Source organism: Mercenaria mercenaria, chromosome 10 (genome assembly GCF_021730395.1).
Source record: "Mercenaria mercenaria strain notata chromosome 10, MADL_Memer_1, whole genome shotgun sequence".
In the NCBI taxonomy this organism is placed as follows: Eukaryota; Metazoa; Mollusca; class Bivalvia; order Venerida; family Veneridae; genus Mercenaria; species Mercenaria mercenaria.
In genome coordinates, this window is record NC_069370.1 from 22,378,114 (window position 1) to 22,397,039 (window position 18,926).

The 18,926-nt window shown below is 35.9% G+C and overlaps 1 protein-coding gene across 1 annotated transcript in view; it reads left to right on the plus strand.

Annotated features, from left to right (window-relative positions):
• Positions 1 to 7,011: 7,011 nt before the first annotated feature.
• LOC123559668 (endoplasmic reticulum junction formation protein lunapark-B-like) overlaps positions 7,012 to 18,926 on the plus strand; it is a 38,441-nt gene continuing 26,526 nt past the window's right edge. Inside the window, exons 1-3 of the mRNA XM_045351673.2 lie at positions 7,012 to 7,168; positions 16,951 to 16,992; positions 18,618 to 18,805. Of these exons, the coding sequence (XP_045207608.2) occupies positions 7,142 to 7,168; positions 16,951 to 16,992; positions 18,618 to 18,805 (257 nt within the window). The 5' untranslated portion in view covers positions 7,012 to 7,141. The remainder of the gene's footprint in view (positions 7,169 to 16,950; positions 16,993 to 18,617; positions 18,806 to 18,926) is intronic.

Consider the following 18,926-nt stretch of genomic DNA (forward strand, 5'->3'; position numbering starts at 1 on the left):
TTGTCAATCTTTGAACTAATGCCATATAGCGCGGATACTATGTGTATATATAACTTTTCGTGCGACAATGTTCATGTTGGCAGGCAATAACTGACTGAAACGAGTAGCGGGTTCGATTTTCCAGCTGGCAATACCAAGTATTTGAGATTTTCCAGCTGGCAATACCTAGTATTTGAAAGAACTGTATTTGTCATCTTATTGTTAGTTCACTAAATCATTGAAAGGGACACGATTCCAGATCTATGCCACCTTTTTAAGATTTTCAGAACATACGATGTTAGAAAAAGAGAAATGCAATTCAAATGAAATCGTGAAGCAAGTAAACTATGTAGAAAAATTTGTACTGCACCAGTCAGGCATAAAAACGATGTAAAATAAGAATAATTTAGCTGTGTTTAAAGGCCTAGATTCACTACTATATAAGTGTCCCCCCCCCCCCCCCCCCCCCCCCCTCTCAATCCAATATACAGCTCCCATCTTATCTGCTGCTTATTAGCGATTATGTAACAGTAACTGATTAGAGGGCAATTAGCACAGCAGGGACCCCAACTAGACCATGAAGATGTGTGCAGCGGAGTTGAAAGAAAATAATATTTCTTCAGTGAATGTGGAATGATAATAACTATTATTATTTTGATATTATATAGATTATAATAACTATTACTTTAATGTTATAATAATAATAATAAAAATAATCATAATATTACATATAGTATGATAAAAGATACAGTAATGATATTGAAAATGATAATAAAACACACAAGTATAGTGAAAACTTCATGAGTTCTTTGTGCTGACAAAAAATTAATATAAAATTATTGTGTTCTGTACTCAATTTTCATTTTCAGTTTGTTGCCAAAAGTGACTTTTTTCATGCTTTGCTTTGTAACTTTGAAATGCACATACTGTTTTCAATTTTAGACAAATGTTATCTACAATATTCTGCCAGCTTTAGATGAGTGAAAGTCACATTTTTCTGAAATATCACAATTCTCCTGACAGAATTTGAAAAAAATAAAAACTTGCATATTTCTTTAAGAAAGTTTCTCATTATTTTATTATTGTGAAAATAAGTTTCTCATTATTTCATTACTGTGTTTGATCAACAATATTTTTCTTTACATAGAAATTCCAAAAAAAAAAACAACCTAGTATAGCTTTAAATGTTATTAATTATTCATTAATTATTCATTAATTTAAAATAAATTACTTTGTTTCCCCTTCTCACTAATTGATACACTTGAAAGGTAGACTGACTCTCCAATAAACAATGACCCTTGTTTATTGGAACCATACTGTGATAGTCATTAGCCCCCAACTGTGCCGGTGAAGACAGAAATCCCTTGGCCCACTGCCAAAATCTAGGCTTTTTCACGTTTTGTTTTGTTATTTCTCAATGTTTTAAGTTGCATGATTTAAAATATTCACCGACATTTTGGACAAGTCTTTTAAAAAGATGATATTGTCAGAAATTAAAGTAAAAACCCAACATGCGCACAAAATCACAAATGTCTGTAAGATGTCTACAAATATCAGATTTTGGTTCAACGGTAACTTACTTGGAATACTTTATGCGTAGGGATCTTCAGAACATACCTTTGAGTGAGAACATCAACTGACATAGCTAAAGAACATATTCCGGCCCTAAGAATCTAAAGAGAGAAAGAAAAACAGAAATCGGCCTAACAAAAGATACGACCTATGAAAATTATTTATTATTGCCTGGGGCTTGAGACAGCTTATAACAGCTAGACAGCTTCCATAAATAATTTATATAGATATATATTTACTTGTCTGACACTCGTTGTCCTCCGCTTGATGCGGTGACTTTCATGGTTGTCAAGGGCATTGTACATTATCTATGTCACCTTGTCATGAAGTGTAATTTAGACATATTGTTTCATTCATGAAACACCAGAGTGCATGTCACGGGGTTATTTTTTCTGCGTACAAAACAATCTGCAATTGTTATACTCAGCATCTGTAAAATAAAGTCGCTGCATATATGTAATGAAATCTTCTAGATACATTAAATTTGTCCTCATTAAACTAGAATTTGCATATTGGATGTGCAGACGACTTTAAAATTAATCAACGTTAATGTATGTCTCATTAACATGCTAAACCACGATTATTTAACACAAGGAGATTGTACAATATTCATATAATACGCCCCAGGCTACAATGTAATACAGATAAATTTTTCTCTCATTGCGATAATACTTTTAGGCCCTCTGCTTTTTGGCATAACGGAATCCAGAATGTCTTCTCCCGCACGTGCTGGCGACAGTTTCAGCGACTTGCTGACCTACTTCCGGTTCTGTAACTTCTCCTTCCCTAAGAGGACATGAGGCTATAGAAGGAAATTATTGCACACTCATAATTTCAATGTTTCGTTGTTGCTAGTCAGTCAGTGTATAAGTTTAATTACGGTCCAACCGCCCTCTACTTGAGTCCGAAAAATGGTGCGTTGTGGCATTTGGATAGTTTCATTCAGTCACGCGCTGGGAAGCTGACTACGCGCCAATGCGACATAACGAAATGACCGAAATATGCCACCATACATAAAAGGCCTCTGTGGCAGAATGGTTAGGTCGCTGCTATCGAATCACTTGCCCCTCACCTCTGTCATTTGGGAAAGATTTCCAGGTTTGTGGTTTTAACTTTTATCCATGTGACTGCCTGTTCTTGAAATAATGCCAAAAATGCACATAGGGTGAACTTTGTCGGTGTGGGTTAAAAACCAAGTAATCTTTGTATTTCCTTGTATTTCGTTTCAAAAATCGAGTAGTTGTATAAATAGGACTGAATAAACTTCCGAAAATATAATTTTTATTAATGTCATGTCAGGACGAGAAAGTCAAGTGAGGCTAATAAAACATTTACTAGTATGTTTGTTCAGTAAAGTGGAACTTTCGTTATTTGTGGTAGTATATATAGATACATGTATATCTTTTCAAGTCATTTGCACGCGACAATGTTGTGTAGTTTGACCGATCTAGTGCAGGTACTGAATTTCGAATCACTCTATCTCCATCGCTCTGGGTTCGAACCCAGCACGGTGGGTGAAGAACTCGTTCATTTAACAAAGTTATTCAGCTGACTTTCAGACTGTCTGTGCAGGGTTCTACCCAGGCACTAGTTCCGCGGTTTAGTAACGGGACCCGTGAGATTTTCTGGTAAAGCACCACTTCATTTCCTAAACTGTGTCGATGCTAGGTCAAACCTGTAAGAAAAGCAAACTATATATAGAAATATGTTACTTGCTTCTTAATTGCCTCATTCATTGTTGAAGGACTTTTGTACTGTGTGAAAGTTTGTACTGTAAGCTTTTGGTTTGTCCGTAACTGCCATTTTGCACCTTGTATCACAAATAATCTTGCCTCCGGCGATAGACTGCAGGATATAAAATTTGCCACTTAACACATGTTGACATTACACTTCAGCTGATGCATTTTACATTTTAGGTAGATTCGGCAAAGTTGTAAAACATCTAGATATAGAATCTGCCGTCCCAAAATTAGTAACATTCATTACTTTTATGGGCTATCGAATACGAAAAAGCCTTTTATGGTCCATTAATAAATTACTTGATTTTCACGTCTATCATTCGCCATAAAATTGAGCTATATGTAAGCAAAATGATATACTTGATGTATTTTCAATGCCCTTTATAGATATATAAAGTTTCACGCATGCAGGGAAAATATTGACTTACATTTCTTAAAATATAGGTCATCAGCCGACAAAATACATGCTGTATCACCCGATGTTTAATGTACAATTTGTTTTAGTGTCATATTAAAATGTAAAATTAAGGGATCTGTAACAATTAATGACACAACCTCTGCATGTTTTCTACTGAAAAATGAATAAATGAAAGAAAAATCAACCGTTTGTAGCTGGGTTACGATCTATACTATATAAAACATATAGTATGACTTGTACAACTTTTCAAAATTTTAACACTGAATGCATGTATGACGGACAGACTGTGGTTGATAGTGTAGGAGACAGAAGACACTCGAAAGCAGAAGCTTTTCCACGTTTTTCTTGTTGGGTTTAACGTCGCACCAAAACAATCATGTTATAGGTCATATGGTGACTTTCCAGCTTTAACTGCGAAGGAGCTAGGACGAAGAACATTAAGTGCCCTTCCACCTGAATAGAACCACACACCTTACGGTAACCAGCTGGATGGCTTCTAGACATAAATAATTCAACACCTCGAGTGAGGCTCGAGCCCACATCTGTGAGGGGCAAGTGGTTCTAAGTCAGCGACCTTAACCACTCAGCCACGGTTCTCAGCTTCCCATGTTGTTTTTTTAAAGTCAACCAGAGAATATCTTCGTAAGACTTTTTTTTATATTTTAGTTGAGGCTGGAGAGGCGGGGCGTCAAACTCATGGCCTCATGTTTCGTTGTCCTCGGCGACTTACTATTAGACCTCTCCCTCCGCTATTTAAATTTTCGGTCCGCTAAAGGGAAATAATCGAATATTTAATGTATACATAATATGAGCCTCGTGTAGCGACACAATAATAGGCATTCAATGTGCACGCAACATCCCACAATCGATCCGTTTTTATTTGGATTTCTGTACAAGTGCTATTTTGTGTTATATCATGTAAGCCGCTCGTCTATAACCTCAGGAATTTCTCACATTGTAACCCTTGATTTAATTCTACAATAGTTTGCACAATGACATGCTGCTTCTGTTAACACGGACATTATCCTGACATATCTCAGCGACAGGGTAGCTTACTCTTATCCGTCCGATTTTAACTATGGTGGATAGTAGAATAAAAACAAGAAATGTTGGAGGACAGCAACGCTCGGCAATTCAACAGTTTTGTCAATTGAAGAAATATAAAAGTCGAAAAAGTGGCATAATTTTGTAAAATTGCAGAACAGGTTTATGTAACCTGTACAGTGCATATCAGCTCATGACAGTGAACAAGTGTGTAAAGTTTCAATCCATTCCCAGAAATACAAGCTTCCATACAAAAACTTAACAAAAAACTGCTAAGTCGAAAAAGGAACATAATTTTGTAAAAATGCAAAGTAGAGTTATGGAACCTGTGCACAGGATGTCAGATCATGGCAGTGAACAAGTGTGTGAAGTTTCAATTTATTCTCATTAGTGGGTACTGAGATACCAGCTTATATACAAAAACATAACCAAAATCTGCTATGTCGAAAAAGGGGCATAATTTTGTAAAAATGCAAAGTAGAGTTATTGCACCTGTGCACTGCATGTCAGATAATGACAGTGAATAAGTGTGTGAAGTTTCAATTCATTCCCGTTAGTGAGATACTAGCTTATATACAAAACTTTTACCCAAAAATTTTAAGTCGACAAAGGAACATTATTTTGTAAAAAAAGCAAAATTGAGTTATGGAACTAAGTCAGTTTATTACGTTGAATAAGTGTGTGAAGTTTCAATCCATTCCCACAAGTTGTTACTGAGATACTGGCTTACAAAAACATAACCAAATCGGGACGCCGACGCGGACGCCGACGCGGACGCCGTGGCATGGGAGAGTCTAATAGCTAGATATCTATTCTTTGAATAGTCGAGCTAAAAACATCTAGTTTGCAGACACGGTACAAAATCAATTTAAACATGTCAATCATATTCCAACACATTGCATTGTCCCGGGTGATCAGAAGAAATATACATATTATTCTAGCCTATAGATGCTGCTCATTAAACCTCGCATTATGCATAAGACAAGACTATTCCTACATACTGCCTTCTTGAACTTGTCGGTCAGTTTATATACAGATACATATACATGTAAATGAATGCATAGATGGAAAAATGGAATACTAGTAGACATGCATTAATCAGGGTGTATTCGAACTTTTTTTACCGCTTATTAGCATTATGGTCAAAGTGTTTCCCCATTCCAACCCAAAGTCAAAAACAGCTAATTGCAGGACCACACCATTCAGCCGGCTATCACACAACAATAGCGATAGTACCACTACCACACGAGTATGGGGATTGGCCTTTCATCGACGACATGCAGTACGACGATTGCAACTCGCTCAAATAGCGTGAACTTGATATAAGTACATGCTTCGAAAGTAGAAATAGAAAACGGGTAGAATCGACATGTCGTCCACTATATGTCGTCTTCTAGCCAAGAACATGAAGAAGTAAAAGGCATTTTCCTCCCGTGTTGAAGTTAGTAGCAACTATTTGTCATTTCTGGAACTCGAGCGCCCTCTGTACCATGCACTATCCTCCAACTAACATTACTAACAGTCTTCTGAAGGAGTCGCCCATATGGGTTATTGGTGACGACTATAAATAAGCTTACATACAAACAATATTCATTTCTAGTTGTAATGTACGACACAGGGCATTGTCCACTCGACCACAGGTTTTCTGCAAAATAAAAATATGCTGATAGTCCTTCTGATTCTTCTGAAGTAGAAGGTTCAGTCTCCGGATACACGCGGTATTATGGTTGCTGATTTCTGCCATTTCATTCTGGCGTGATGGATTTTTTGAAGAGCGGCAACAATTAGCGCACCAATACGATAAATTTATACGATTTTTGTTACATATTGGCGAACTAGTTTGCCTTTTTTGACGTGTTGGCGCTCAACATGCCAGAACGTTGTTAAGTCTGCCGATCTAGTTTCTGAGTCTGAAATTGCTAAAACAAACACTCGTGCCAGGTAAATTTCGTTTTCTAAAACAGCAATGTTCAAAAGATACATTTGTTGTCTAGATGTTTGATTACCGGATACTGACTGAACATGAAAAGAAGCATGTAATGGGATCATTCTACAAAAATATCAGTTAGACATATCAAGCCATGTTTTCTGTTTCCATAGTGCTCCAGGCATGAGAATATATCCTAGAATTTAAGGGACAGTTTGACCATACAATCTTATCATTTAACTGTTTTGTGTGGAAAGAAAATATTTCTGACCCAGTCAGTTGTCAAAAAAATCAAATATCCCGCCCAGAAGTACAAAGTTCGTCGTGCATTATCAAATTTCACTGTGTTGCGATTCTCACGAAGACACAGATGGCGCGCGGAACTTCCAGCTGTCAAACAGGAACACAAATTAGTTTTTAATCGTTTTCTCACAGCTGATATTATAATTAACGCACACAACAATGGGGGTTATTTTGTCTAGATTTCGGGTACGTTTTCTTCAAATGGTTGTAAAATCTTAGGTATGTTCTGCAAAAAAAAGAAGTGTATAGGAAGTCGGATAAGACTTCAATAGAAGATGGAAGATTAAGATGAATTTTGCGGACTTTTGATTAGTGGCCATACACATCTATAGGGAAGGACAACACTAGGACTTTGACATATTGCGCTGAGTAAGCCATCAATCCAGCTTACTGAAATTCTGTTCTAAAACAGCACAGCCAAAGGTATCGGTATCGGACATGGGATGAAAAATATGACAAGACAGATAAAACCCCTGTTTTTATCCTAATTCAAACCAAAATGAAAACTTTGTGGTGAAATGAAACATGAGCTCCTTCCAAATGATAATTCTAGAAAGCTAACATTTTAAATGAACAATTTGAGTCTGTTTTTTCAAAACATAAACCCCTTAGTCTGAAATTTTTGTCTGAATTATCAATATTTGAATCTGGGGAAACCCAACCCTTACAAGATGTCATGCCAAATATCACCATTGGAAATGAAGGGGTACTAAAACTGCTTAAAGATCTAAATCCTCACAAGGCCTCAGGCCCAGAAAAAATATCACCAAGACTCTTAAAAGAAACGAGCCAACAAATTGCCCCTTATTTGACTAAAATTTTCAGTTCTTCACTTGGTACTGGCAGTGTTCCACAAGACTGGAGGACGGCTATCGTTGCCCGCGTATACAAAAAAGGCCCTCGTAGCAAAGCCAGCAATTACAGGCCCATCTCTCTTACTCTCTTACTTTGCATCAAAATTGATGGAACATATCTTGGTATCAAATATTATGAATCATCTAGATAATAAAAACTTGCTTAATCCCTTCCAACATGGTTTCCGATCAAAACACAGTTGTGAATCCCAGTTAATTGCTTTTAGTCAAGAAATCTTTGATAACCTTGAAGCTGGTAAACAAACAGATCTCATTGTAATGGACTTTAGTAAAGCGTTTGATAAAGTTGACCACAATCTTCTGGTATATAAGCTATTTAAATTAGGCATTGACAGAAAAACAGTCATGTGGATTAAATCTTTTCTTCAAAAACGTACACAAACTGTAGTTGTAGAAGGCCACCAATCAGATGTTCTACCTGTAATGTCAGGGGTACCCCAAGGGTCTGTCCTTGGGCCTTGCCTTTTCCTGACTTATATCAATGACCTGCCAGACTCACTTAAAAGCAGTGTAAGACTTTTTGCTGATGACACAGTAGTTTACCTCACTATTAATACCATGCATGATTGTGAGACTCTCCAGCAGGACCTACACAAATTAGAACTGTGGGAAAAGACCTGGTCCATGGAGTTTAATCCTGATAAGTGCGAAGTGATTAGAATTTCAAAAAAGAGAAAAACCACCACTTTTCCCTATAAGTTACATAACCATGAATTAAAAACTACCAAAAATGCTAAGTACTTAGGTGTAACCATCAGTGAGGACTTTAGTTGGAAACCTCACATACAAAATGTATCAAACAAGGCAAACAATACCCTAAAATACCGGTACATAAAAAGAAATGTTCAGACAAAAAAAATTTCAAAATTAAAGAAACTGCATATAAAACATATGTTCGCCCCCAACTGGAATATTGCTCAACTGTTTGGCATCCATGGCAAAAAAAATCTAACATATGAAATTGAAAGAGTGCAGAGGGCTGCAGCTAGATACGTTCTCAACAACTATGACTTTAGATCAAGTGTCACTGAAATGTTATCTGTACTAAAATGGCAGACTTTAGAAACAAGGAGAAATTTCACAACCCAAATTATGTTGTATAAAATCTATCACTCAATTGTCTGTGTAGACCACAAGTACCTAATAGAATCTAGGTACCTTAACTTTCATGTTCCTTTCTCTCGTACACAGTATCACATGAATTCATTTTTTCCTAGAACAATTAGACTTTGGAACATCCTACCATATAATGTAAAATCCAGTGCTACTCTAACGAGTTCAGGAGTAGCCTGGAAGTACTGATGTTCTAACCTAAAATGGATGTTTTTATCATCTTTTAACCACTAACTTGTAATATAGTAGTACTGATTTTAATATTGCACACTAATTTTGTGTATCCAATAGCGGCTCTATCAACAAAGTGTCCCCCAGACAGTCGCCTCCCAGTCATAGTCAGTTATTGACTGTTGGGAGTACCATTTAGATGTAGATGTAGATGAATCCAGAGATTCAAGCCTACCAGTCCAAATAATTATAGCACATTTCGGGACAGAGTGATAACTTTTGACTGTCACTGTTCTGTCACATCCAGACTTATTTGCATATTTCTGTTAGGAAATCCCCAATGAAATCTGTGGGGAATGTTTTCTGGTACATGTACAATGTATTTGTAATGATTACATCTCTGATGACATTAAAGCATAAAATTGCCTCGCTGATATTTTTTAAATGTATATTTTGTGTTTTGCAATTTAGTGTCATCGGCAGTACGCCGCAAAAGTGAAAGGAATTGGCCCAATAAAGCATGGTAAAATGTCTGTCGTAATGAAATGTAGGTAAGTTTGGATACTGTGTTACCTGCAGTAAGAACAAGGTCATATGAGCAACAGAGTGGTATATCATGGCCTTCTTGTTATATTTTATCAAAATGACTGATTGGAGCATCAATAACTTCGTCTTTAAAGATTCTTCTGGCAAATTCAAGCACAGGTGTCAAAACTTTTCTCAATTTTAGCAGTCAGAATGAAGCATGAATACAAAATTTTTGCATGCTGTGAGATCTGTGGTTATCTTAAATATTTGGAACTAATGAAGATTGATTAAAGAGTTTGCATTAGATTTAAAGCAATGATGCAATTACAGATGGACTTATAACATTCTGTTATCTTGGATCTAAAAGATAATTCAAAATTATGAGGTCTTAATTCATAGAAGAAAAGAGTTTGAGATACAGAGAATATGTTGAAAATGAAGCTTTTTTTCAATTAAAGAGCAAGAAAACAATACAAAGTCACAATGGGATTTGATGAATAGAAATAAAATTTACATAAAAAGCCTACTGAAACGTCTATCACAGAAAATGTTTGTAATATATGTTTGTAATAATTTCTAAAAAAAAACACGAGTGTATAATTATAATGCTTACTAATCACCATTTCCTCCTACAATAAGTTGGTCAGTGCATATTTCACGATACAAAGCTAGTAAGCTATAAATATTCCATAGTTACAGCAAATGATAGTATTCTAACAATATTTCTAAAGAAAGAAGTGTTAGATCTACCACCTCAAAAATAATCACAAACATTTTTCCATACATCATTCTCATGCAAGTTCTTAAAATGTACTGGTTATACGTGCTTCAGTTTCCGAATTGTTATAGCATTTTCATCTTGTAAAATCGCATTAATGGTAAGTCATATATGTTCCTGATGAACACTTGCGAGTTATCTCTCTTTATATGATTACGTCATTTGTAGCAAAGCAGTCGTTTCTTTTATTTTGGATCTGAAGATTTTAACTTCACAGGTCTGTAACCAATCGTAGCTTTGTGATTAAATATAGACCCCCTCACATCTGGAAAATTACTCCCTTAGTTATTTCTGAACATTTTGAAGTTTAATCTTGAACCGCAAACATAACAAACACAACATCAATACAAAATGCACTGTGTTATCGAATGCGTAGGAGATGCGAATGGTTTCGCTTTTATTTGTTCGTTTGCTTTTGTCACAAATTGTGTCTGCTTTTTCTTTGGGAGAACGGGTTGCAGAATTTTATACTGATTAAAAATTTAGTGTTTTTGTTGTAAGTCATATGATTATGTCAGATAGATTCACCTCAGCCCAATTCTGGTGTTCAAAATATGTTTTTCCCATGCTTTGAAAAAAATTCCCCTCCAAAATGTGTTTTATATATTCCAATCAAAACTCTGTGTGGACCTTAATAATTTATAAACCAGATCCTTTTCATCTGCCGATGTTTCCTCTGAAATTTCATCAAATAAAACATCGTCATCCATTTCTTGTTCTCGAATTATCAAATCTTTTTTTATAATTTGATGGCGTATGGATAAATTGTTTCTTTGTCGTCTTCTTGGCACTAGAACAAGGACTTGAAAGTGTTAAAGATCTCATGTTTGATTGGCGTTGTAACAGTTTTTAGAGGTGAATGAAGTTTTTGTTTTTTAGGTTGAAACCGCGAAGCGGTGAAACCTATAACTATCGCATTCTGGATACTGCAAGAATTCAATAATGACAGTTTTCACTGAAGCAGATTAATACGCAGTTCTATTTCCGCACTACTTTTATTGATTATTTACGAGTATACCGACCGCTTATCTCTTTACATAATTTCTATGTAAAAGTTCATGGTCAGGTTTAACACTCGTGTCAATGCACATGATAAAAGAAATTATATCAAATTATTCATCGTTGAAAAGCTCAGATCGCAAGCTTTCTAATGGTGTATATCTTTAGAAAATCGAATGAGAAACTATGGCACACTGGCAGTTTAAAAATAGCATTTTCTATAGATTTTTAGCGTAAAGTAACGTTTGTCTTTCCAACAGTTAATTCGAATAATCAAAGCACTGAAGTACTGATTTGGCGATTGTCTTGTTAGTCTGATCGATTTTGTGTTGGGTTTAATGCCGTTTTTCAACAGTATTTCAGTCATGTAACGGCGGGCAGTTAACCTAACCAGTGTTCCTGGATTCTGTACCAGTACAAACCTGTTCTCCGCAAGTAACTGCCAACTTCCCCACATGAATCAGAGGTGGAGGACGACTGATTTCAGACACAATGTCGTTTATCAAATCGGCACGGAGAACATACGCCCCGCCCGAGGATCGAACTCACGACCCCGCAATCTGTAGACCAATGCTTTACCTACTGAGCTAAGCGGGCGGGGTGTTAGTCTGATCGAACCCCACTACCAACCGGACAGTTAATGATTGTGGTCTTGTCCTGTTCCTTCTTTTATACGATGGGTAGGAAAAAACTTTTGCTTGTGACCACTCTAGAGGTCACATTTTTCATGGGATCTTTATGAAAGTTGGTCAGAATGTTCATCTTGATGATATCTAGGTCAGGTTCGAAACTGGGTCACGTGCCATCAAAAACTAGGTCAGTAGGTCTAAAAATAGAAAAACCTTGTGACCTCTCTAGAGGCCATATATTTCACAAGATCTTCATGAAAATTGGTCAGAATGTTCACCTTGATGATATCTAGGTCAAGTTCGAAACTGGGTCATGTGCCATCAAAAACTAGGTCAGTAGGTCTAAAAATAGAAAAACCTTTTGACCTCTCTAAAGGCCATATTTATCATGGGATCTGTATGTAAGTTGGTCTGAATGTTCATCTTGATGATATCTAGGTCAAGTTCCAAACTGGGTTACGTGCGGTCAAAAACTAGGTCAGTAGGTCTAAAAATAGAAAAACCTTGTGACCTCTCTAGAGGCCATATATTTCATGAGATCTTCATGAAAATGGGTCAGAATGTTCACCTTGATGATATCTAGGTCAAGTTCGAAAGTGGGTCACATGCCTTCAAAAACTAGGTCAGTAGATCAAATAATAGAAAAACTTTGTGACCTCTCTAGAGGCCATATTTTTCATGGGATCTGTATGAAAGTTGGTCTGAATGTTCATCTTGATGATATCTAGGTCAAGTTCGAAAGTGGGTCACGTGCCTTCAAAAACTAGGTCAGGAGGTCAAATAATAGAAAAACCTTGTGACCTCTCTAGAGGCCATACTTTTCATGGGATCTGTATGAAAGTTGGTCTGAATGTTCATCATGGTGATATCTAGGTCAAGTTTGAAACTGGGTCAACTGTAGTCAAAAACTAGGTCAGTAGGTCTAAAATTATTAAAATCTTTTGACCTCTCTAGAGGCCATATTTTTCAATGGATCTTCATGAAAATTGATCTGAATGTTCGCCTTGATGATATCTAGGTTCAGTTTCGAAACTAGGTCACGTGCGGTCAAAAACTAGGCCAGTAGGTATAAAAATAGAAAAACCTTGTGACCTCTCTAGAGGCCATATTTTTCATGAGATCTGTATGAAAGTTGGTCTGAATGTTCATCTTGATGATATCTAGGTCAAGTTCGAAAGTGGGTCACGTGCCTTCAAAAACTAGGTCAGTAGGTCAAATAATAGAAAAACCTTGTGACCTCTCTAAAGGCCATATTTTTCATGGGATCTGTATGAAAATTGGTCTGATTGTTCATCTTGATGATATCTAGGTCAAGTTCGAAACAGGGTCATGTGCGGTCAAAAACTAGGTCAGTAGGTCTAAAAATAGAAAAACCTTGTGACCTCTCTAGAGGCCATACTTATGAATGGATCTCCATAAAAATTGGTCAGAATGTTCACCTTGATGATATCTAGGTCAGTTTTGAAACTGGGTCGAGCCTTAAAAAACTAGGTCAGTAGGTCAAATAATAAAAAAAACCTTGTGACCTCTCTAGAGGCCATACTTTTCATGGGATCTGTATGAAAGTTGGTCTGAATGTTCATCATGGTGATATCTAGGTCAAGTTTGAAACTGGGTCAACTGTAATCAAAAACTAGGTCAGTAGGTCTAAAATTATTAAAATCTTTTGACCTCTCTAGAGGCCATATTTTTCATTGGATCTTCATGAAAATTGATCTGAATGTTCGCCTTGATGATATCTAGGTCAGTTTCGAAACTAGGTCACGTGCGGTCAAAACTAGGCCAGTAGGTATAAAAATAGAAAAACCTTGTGACCTCTCTAGAGGCCATATTTTTCATGAGATCTTCATGAAAATTAGTAAGAGTGTTCACCTTGATGATATCTAGGTCAAGATCAAAACAGGGTCACGTACCTTCGAAAACTAGGTCAATAGGTCAAATAATAGAAAAACCTTGTGACCTCTCTAGAGACCATATTTTTCAATGGATCTTCATGAAAATTGGTCAGAATTTTTATCTTGATAATATCTAGGTCAAGTTCAAAACTGGGTCACATGAGCTCAAAAACTAGGTCACTATGTCAAATAATAGAAAAAACGACGTCATACTCAAAACTGGGTCATGTGGGAAGAGGTGAGCGATTCAGGACCATCATGGTCCTCTTATATAATATTACTTTCAGCATTCTTCAGAATGTTTCTAAAACGAATTTGTTTAGTATAAAAATTGTCCAAAAAAAAAACCCCCAAAAAACAAACAAACTGCCGTTAAATCAAATAATATTATAGTTTCTATTATAAATGTAAACATGAAGTTTTTGTTTGTTTAGGTTGAAACCTTATTAAACATTATTTCTGTAACAAAATATTACATGTACGCAGTCTCGGTATACAAATCATATAGAAAGTGGTAATTTGTTTCTTCTCTCGTTACTGTGGCAATTCCACGCAGGGCTTACCTTCCCTAGAACCTAGCAACTGATCTGGAAGAATTGATTTTTAAAATTTATGCTTCACTGTTACATTCTACACATTTAGTGCTCATTATTTCTTTTATTACATGCAAAATTATACCTAGTAAAACTATAATTATAATGCACAATTTAATTCACAACGAAGTTTGTTATGAATGAAACTGTGCTCGGAACCAGTCTGCAATAAGTCTGGTTGGTTTCGTAATGTTTGATGAGCTATTTATAGACCGGGGCCATAGCTATAACGAAGTGGTCGCTGGATTCCTGTTTCCATTTAAACAACATAAACAGTATCTAAGTGTTTCGATAAAATTTTAATTAGAAATATTGTATATATTTTTGTTAAATACATCTTACATTTCGCATGATTTATAAGCTTTATATTTGCATATTACACAGTTATTACCAAACTACCATATTACCAAAGACGAAAAAGTTCATTTTATACGGATATTTCATTCATAGGGGGCGAATTAATTTACCTTCATTATGTAATATTTTCTAATGTTTTCTGAAAGGATAACAGAGAGCTGTATAACATAATCATTTACAGAATCACGTAGAAATTATAGCATTCTATGTATTTTGGACAGCTATACATATTTATATGCTATACATGTTATTACTGTTCTGCTGAAATGTTAGGACTATTTCGTGGGCGATTGTTTACTGGTTGCTTGTAGGCAGATCATATTATGAGAATCTGAACCGTATTGTTAACTCTAGGGCTAATCGCCCCCCCCCCCCCCCCCCCCCAAAAAAGAAGGCATGGATGTAATATTTCTCTTTGTGAATATTTGTGTTTTTAATGAAACAGACACTGTGTTTCTCATTGACATCATAGTAAATTTTAATTAAGCCGATGAAGGGTTGCCTTGTCCAGCTTGTCGGTGTATTTCAAGACACTTGATGGTTTTAGTCAAAGCAGAATTACTAGTATATAATGCAACATGGATGCAAATGATTTGAATGTAATAATCTGTTTCATATGGAAGTGGCTTGAGCTGGTACAGCGGAGTGGTTTATTGCACATCAAATGCGGGTTTCAACCTTTCTGTGCTGTCAGCGCTTTGATTACCTAATGTATCATTGCAGCGAATTTTGCTTTCTGTTTGTCTTTTGTTAGTTGTTTGTACTCTGTTTTTCCATTTATTTTTCAATGTTGAAACAAAAAATCTAAACATTTTTCTTGACATTTTGAAATCCTGTGGTAAACCTCTGAAAAGAAAATGATATTGTAGAGGTAGAGATAAATCAACCTACTTGTAAAAAGTCTTAACTCATATAACACAGCTGCACAGTGGCATTTTGTTATGGTATGTTACGTATTAGTCATTGTATTGTACATTAGTCAAGTTGGTATGTTATATGATGTAAAAGTCGCATGTGGTCAGCATTTAATCAAACAATATTGTCAGTTGATATTTTGTATATATTTAGGGAAAATGAAGTTGAAGAAATCTTTCATATGTTCATATAAACAATCATAATTGAGGTGTATTTGGTATGAAAGAACGTGGTGTTATTTCTTGGCAGTAGATTAAGTAACATAATTATGGTTCAAGACATTAAGCTTACTTTTTGTTACGGAAGTGCAAATCAATAGTATATTATTACTAAACTAAAACATTCAGTTTCTATTGCTGTCTAATGTCAAAGTGATTTTATGGACGTACCCCAATCAAAATCCTTTGAAAAGTGTTATTTAGTTAAGTTAAAAATCCAGAAACAAGATACATCATAATGCGTTGCAATTGTACCCACCGCACACTGCGTTGGAATCATTTTTGGTCGATTATTTTATATGCTTGCAATGAAAATTCACCGATTACGAAGAAATAGTTATTGCTTGACAGTGTCATACTTACAATTTGATGTAAATGTGCTCAGGGGTCGCTTTGTACAAAATTTTACCATTTTTGATAGAAATTCTACAACAATGACAGTCCCTCGTCAAACTGTATAGAAGTGTTTACATTAATGACAAAGAATTGCACTGAACAAGTGTTTGTGGCTGGAAGAGTAAACATGTTGGCTCCTCTCTCACTGGTTGTTTTCAGTCAAACGTGAAAAAATAAGGGAAAACTCATTAGAAAACTTAACGATGATAGTCAGCTGGCCATATTTATCCACTGCTTCTGCGACGAATCCTCCACCGTCGCGGCGTTGGAACCACCGCTTCTGCAAAAGCTATGACCAGTGTGATATTAAAGTAACACTGTTGTTAAGATTTAGAAACATGACTGAAATTCTTTGCCTTGCTTAAGGTCTTTTGAACAGATCAAACAATTTAAAAGAATAGTGGAAAAAGCTCTTAAAGTTTGCTGCAATTGCTGTAATGAAGAACAATAAATAAACCCTACCTTTCAAATTAAGGTAATGAAATTAATTTTTTATTTCAGAAAAAGAAGTCTACCATCGAAGTTTTAGAACACCTTGATCAGGTATCTTTCATCAGTTTGTTTATTTTTATTGCAACCAAACTTTTTGTAAAATGTAAAAGCTTTTAACATTTTTCAAAATTTACCAGGACTTTAATATTAACCATGTAGTTTGCCATTTTGATGCCATTTACTTCATCACAAAAATTGAGAAAATGTTAGCTACTTTCATATTGAATATATTTGTTATTATTAGCTCACCTGAGCACAAAGTGCTCAGGGTGAGCTGTTGTGATAGCTCACCGTCCGGCGTCCGTCTGTCCGTCTGGCGTCCATCCACACTTTCCTTTAAACAACATCTCTTCTGAAACCATTTTGTGGAAGTTGATGAAACTTGGCCTGGATGTACCTTGGATGGTTCCCTTCAAAAGTTGTTCAAAGAATTGAATTCCACACAGAACTCTGGTTGCCATGGCAACCGAAAGGAAAAACTTAAAAAATCTTCTTGTCCAAAACCGCAAGGCATAGAGCCTCGATATTTGGCTTGTGACATCATCTAATGGTCCTCTATGAAGATTGTTCAAATTATGCCCCTGGGGTGAAAAGAGGCCCTGCCCCGGGGGTCCCAAGTTTTACATAGACATATAGGAAAAAAAACTTTAAAAATCTTCTTGCCTGAAACTGCAAGGCCGAGGTTTTTGATATTTGGTATGTTGCATTGCCAAGTGGTCCTCTACCAAAATTGTTCAAATTATGTCTCTGGGATGAAAAAAGGCCCTGCCCTGGGGGTCCCAAGTTTTACATAGACTTATATAGGAAAACAATTTAAAAATCTTCTTGTCTGAAAGTTCAAGACCTAGGCCTTTGATATTTGGTATGTAGCATTGCCTAGTGGTCCTCTAACAAAACTGTTAAAATTATGCCCCTGGGATGAAAAGAGGCCCCGCCCCGGGGTCACCTGTATATGAGTTATCTAGGAAAAAATACCTCAAAAATTATCTGATCATATTTCCTAGACTGTTTAATTATAATTACCTAATGACCCCAAGTAATTAGGGGTCACTTGACTGTGACCTTGACCAACTTTTTCGTTTTTGAAGTTACAGTATAGAAATTTGGACCACCTGTATAATTTTTTATACAGATTTCAAAACTCATCTTGAATAGTCTTAATCGTGACCTACTGACCTACTTTCTTGTTTTTGAAGATACAGCATGGAAATTTGGACCACTTGTATAACTTTTGATACAGATTTCAATACTCATCTTTAATATTCTTAACCCTGACCTACTGACCTACTTTCTTGTTTTTGAAGCTACAGCAAAGAGATTTGGACCACCTGTATAATTTTTTAACAGATTTCAGTATTTATCTTGAATTATCTTTACCATGACCTTAATACCTAGTTTTTTTGTTTTTGAAGCTTTAGCAAAGAAATTTGTTCAAGCAAGCAATTAAACTCAGGTGAGCGATATAGGGCCATCATGGCCCTCTTGTTAATAGTATTTCCATATAGGTGTCCTGTTATTAATTAAAATCTTACACACCTATGGTTGTATAGTCAGATTGAAATACAATTCAGCCAAGAAAAAAAAGCATTTTAATTTAACTTAGCATAAATGACACGAGATATGGTAGAAGAAACTATCGTAGTGTTAATCCTTGCATATATATTCATTTATTTCAGGATATAAAGAGACTTGAGCAGTTCAAGCGGAAGAATCAAGAGAGACAGAAGTGGTTTATTGCGAAGCTCTTACTGTATTCTATTCTGTTGTATGTAGTGTCAGCCCTAGTCTTCTACTTCTACTACTTTCCAGAGAAATGGAAGGAAAGACTTCTGTATTCAGTGCCATTGCTGTTGTTTCCAGTTGTGTAAGTAGCCAAAGCTGTTTGCCTTAAGAAACAGTTACTGCAATTACTGGATTAGCCCAAAAATGCTACTTGCTTTTATAAAGCAAGATTGGTGAATTTTTTTCCAACGATGACCAAGGCC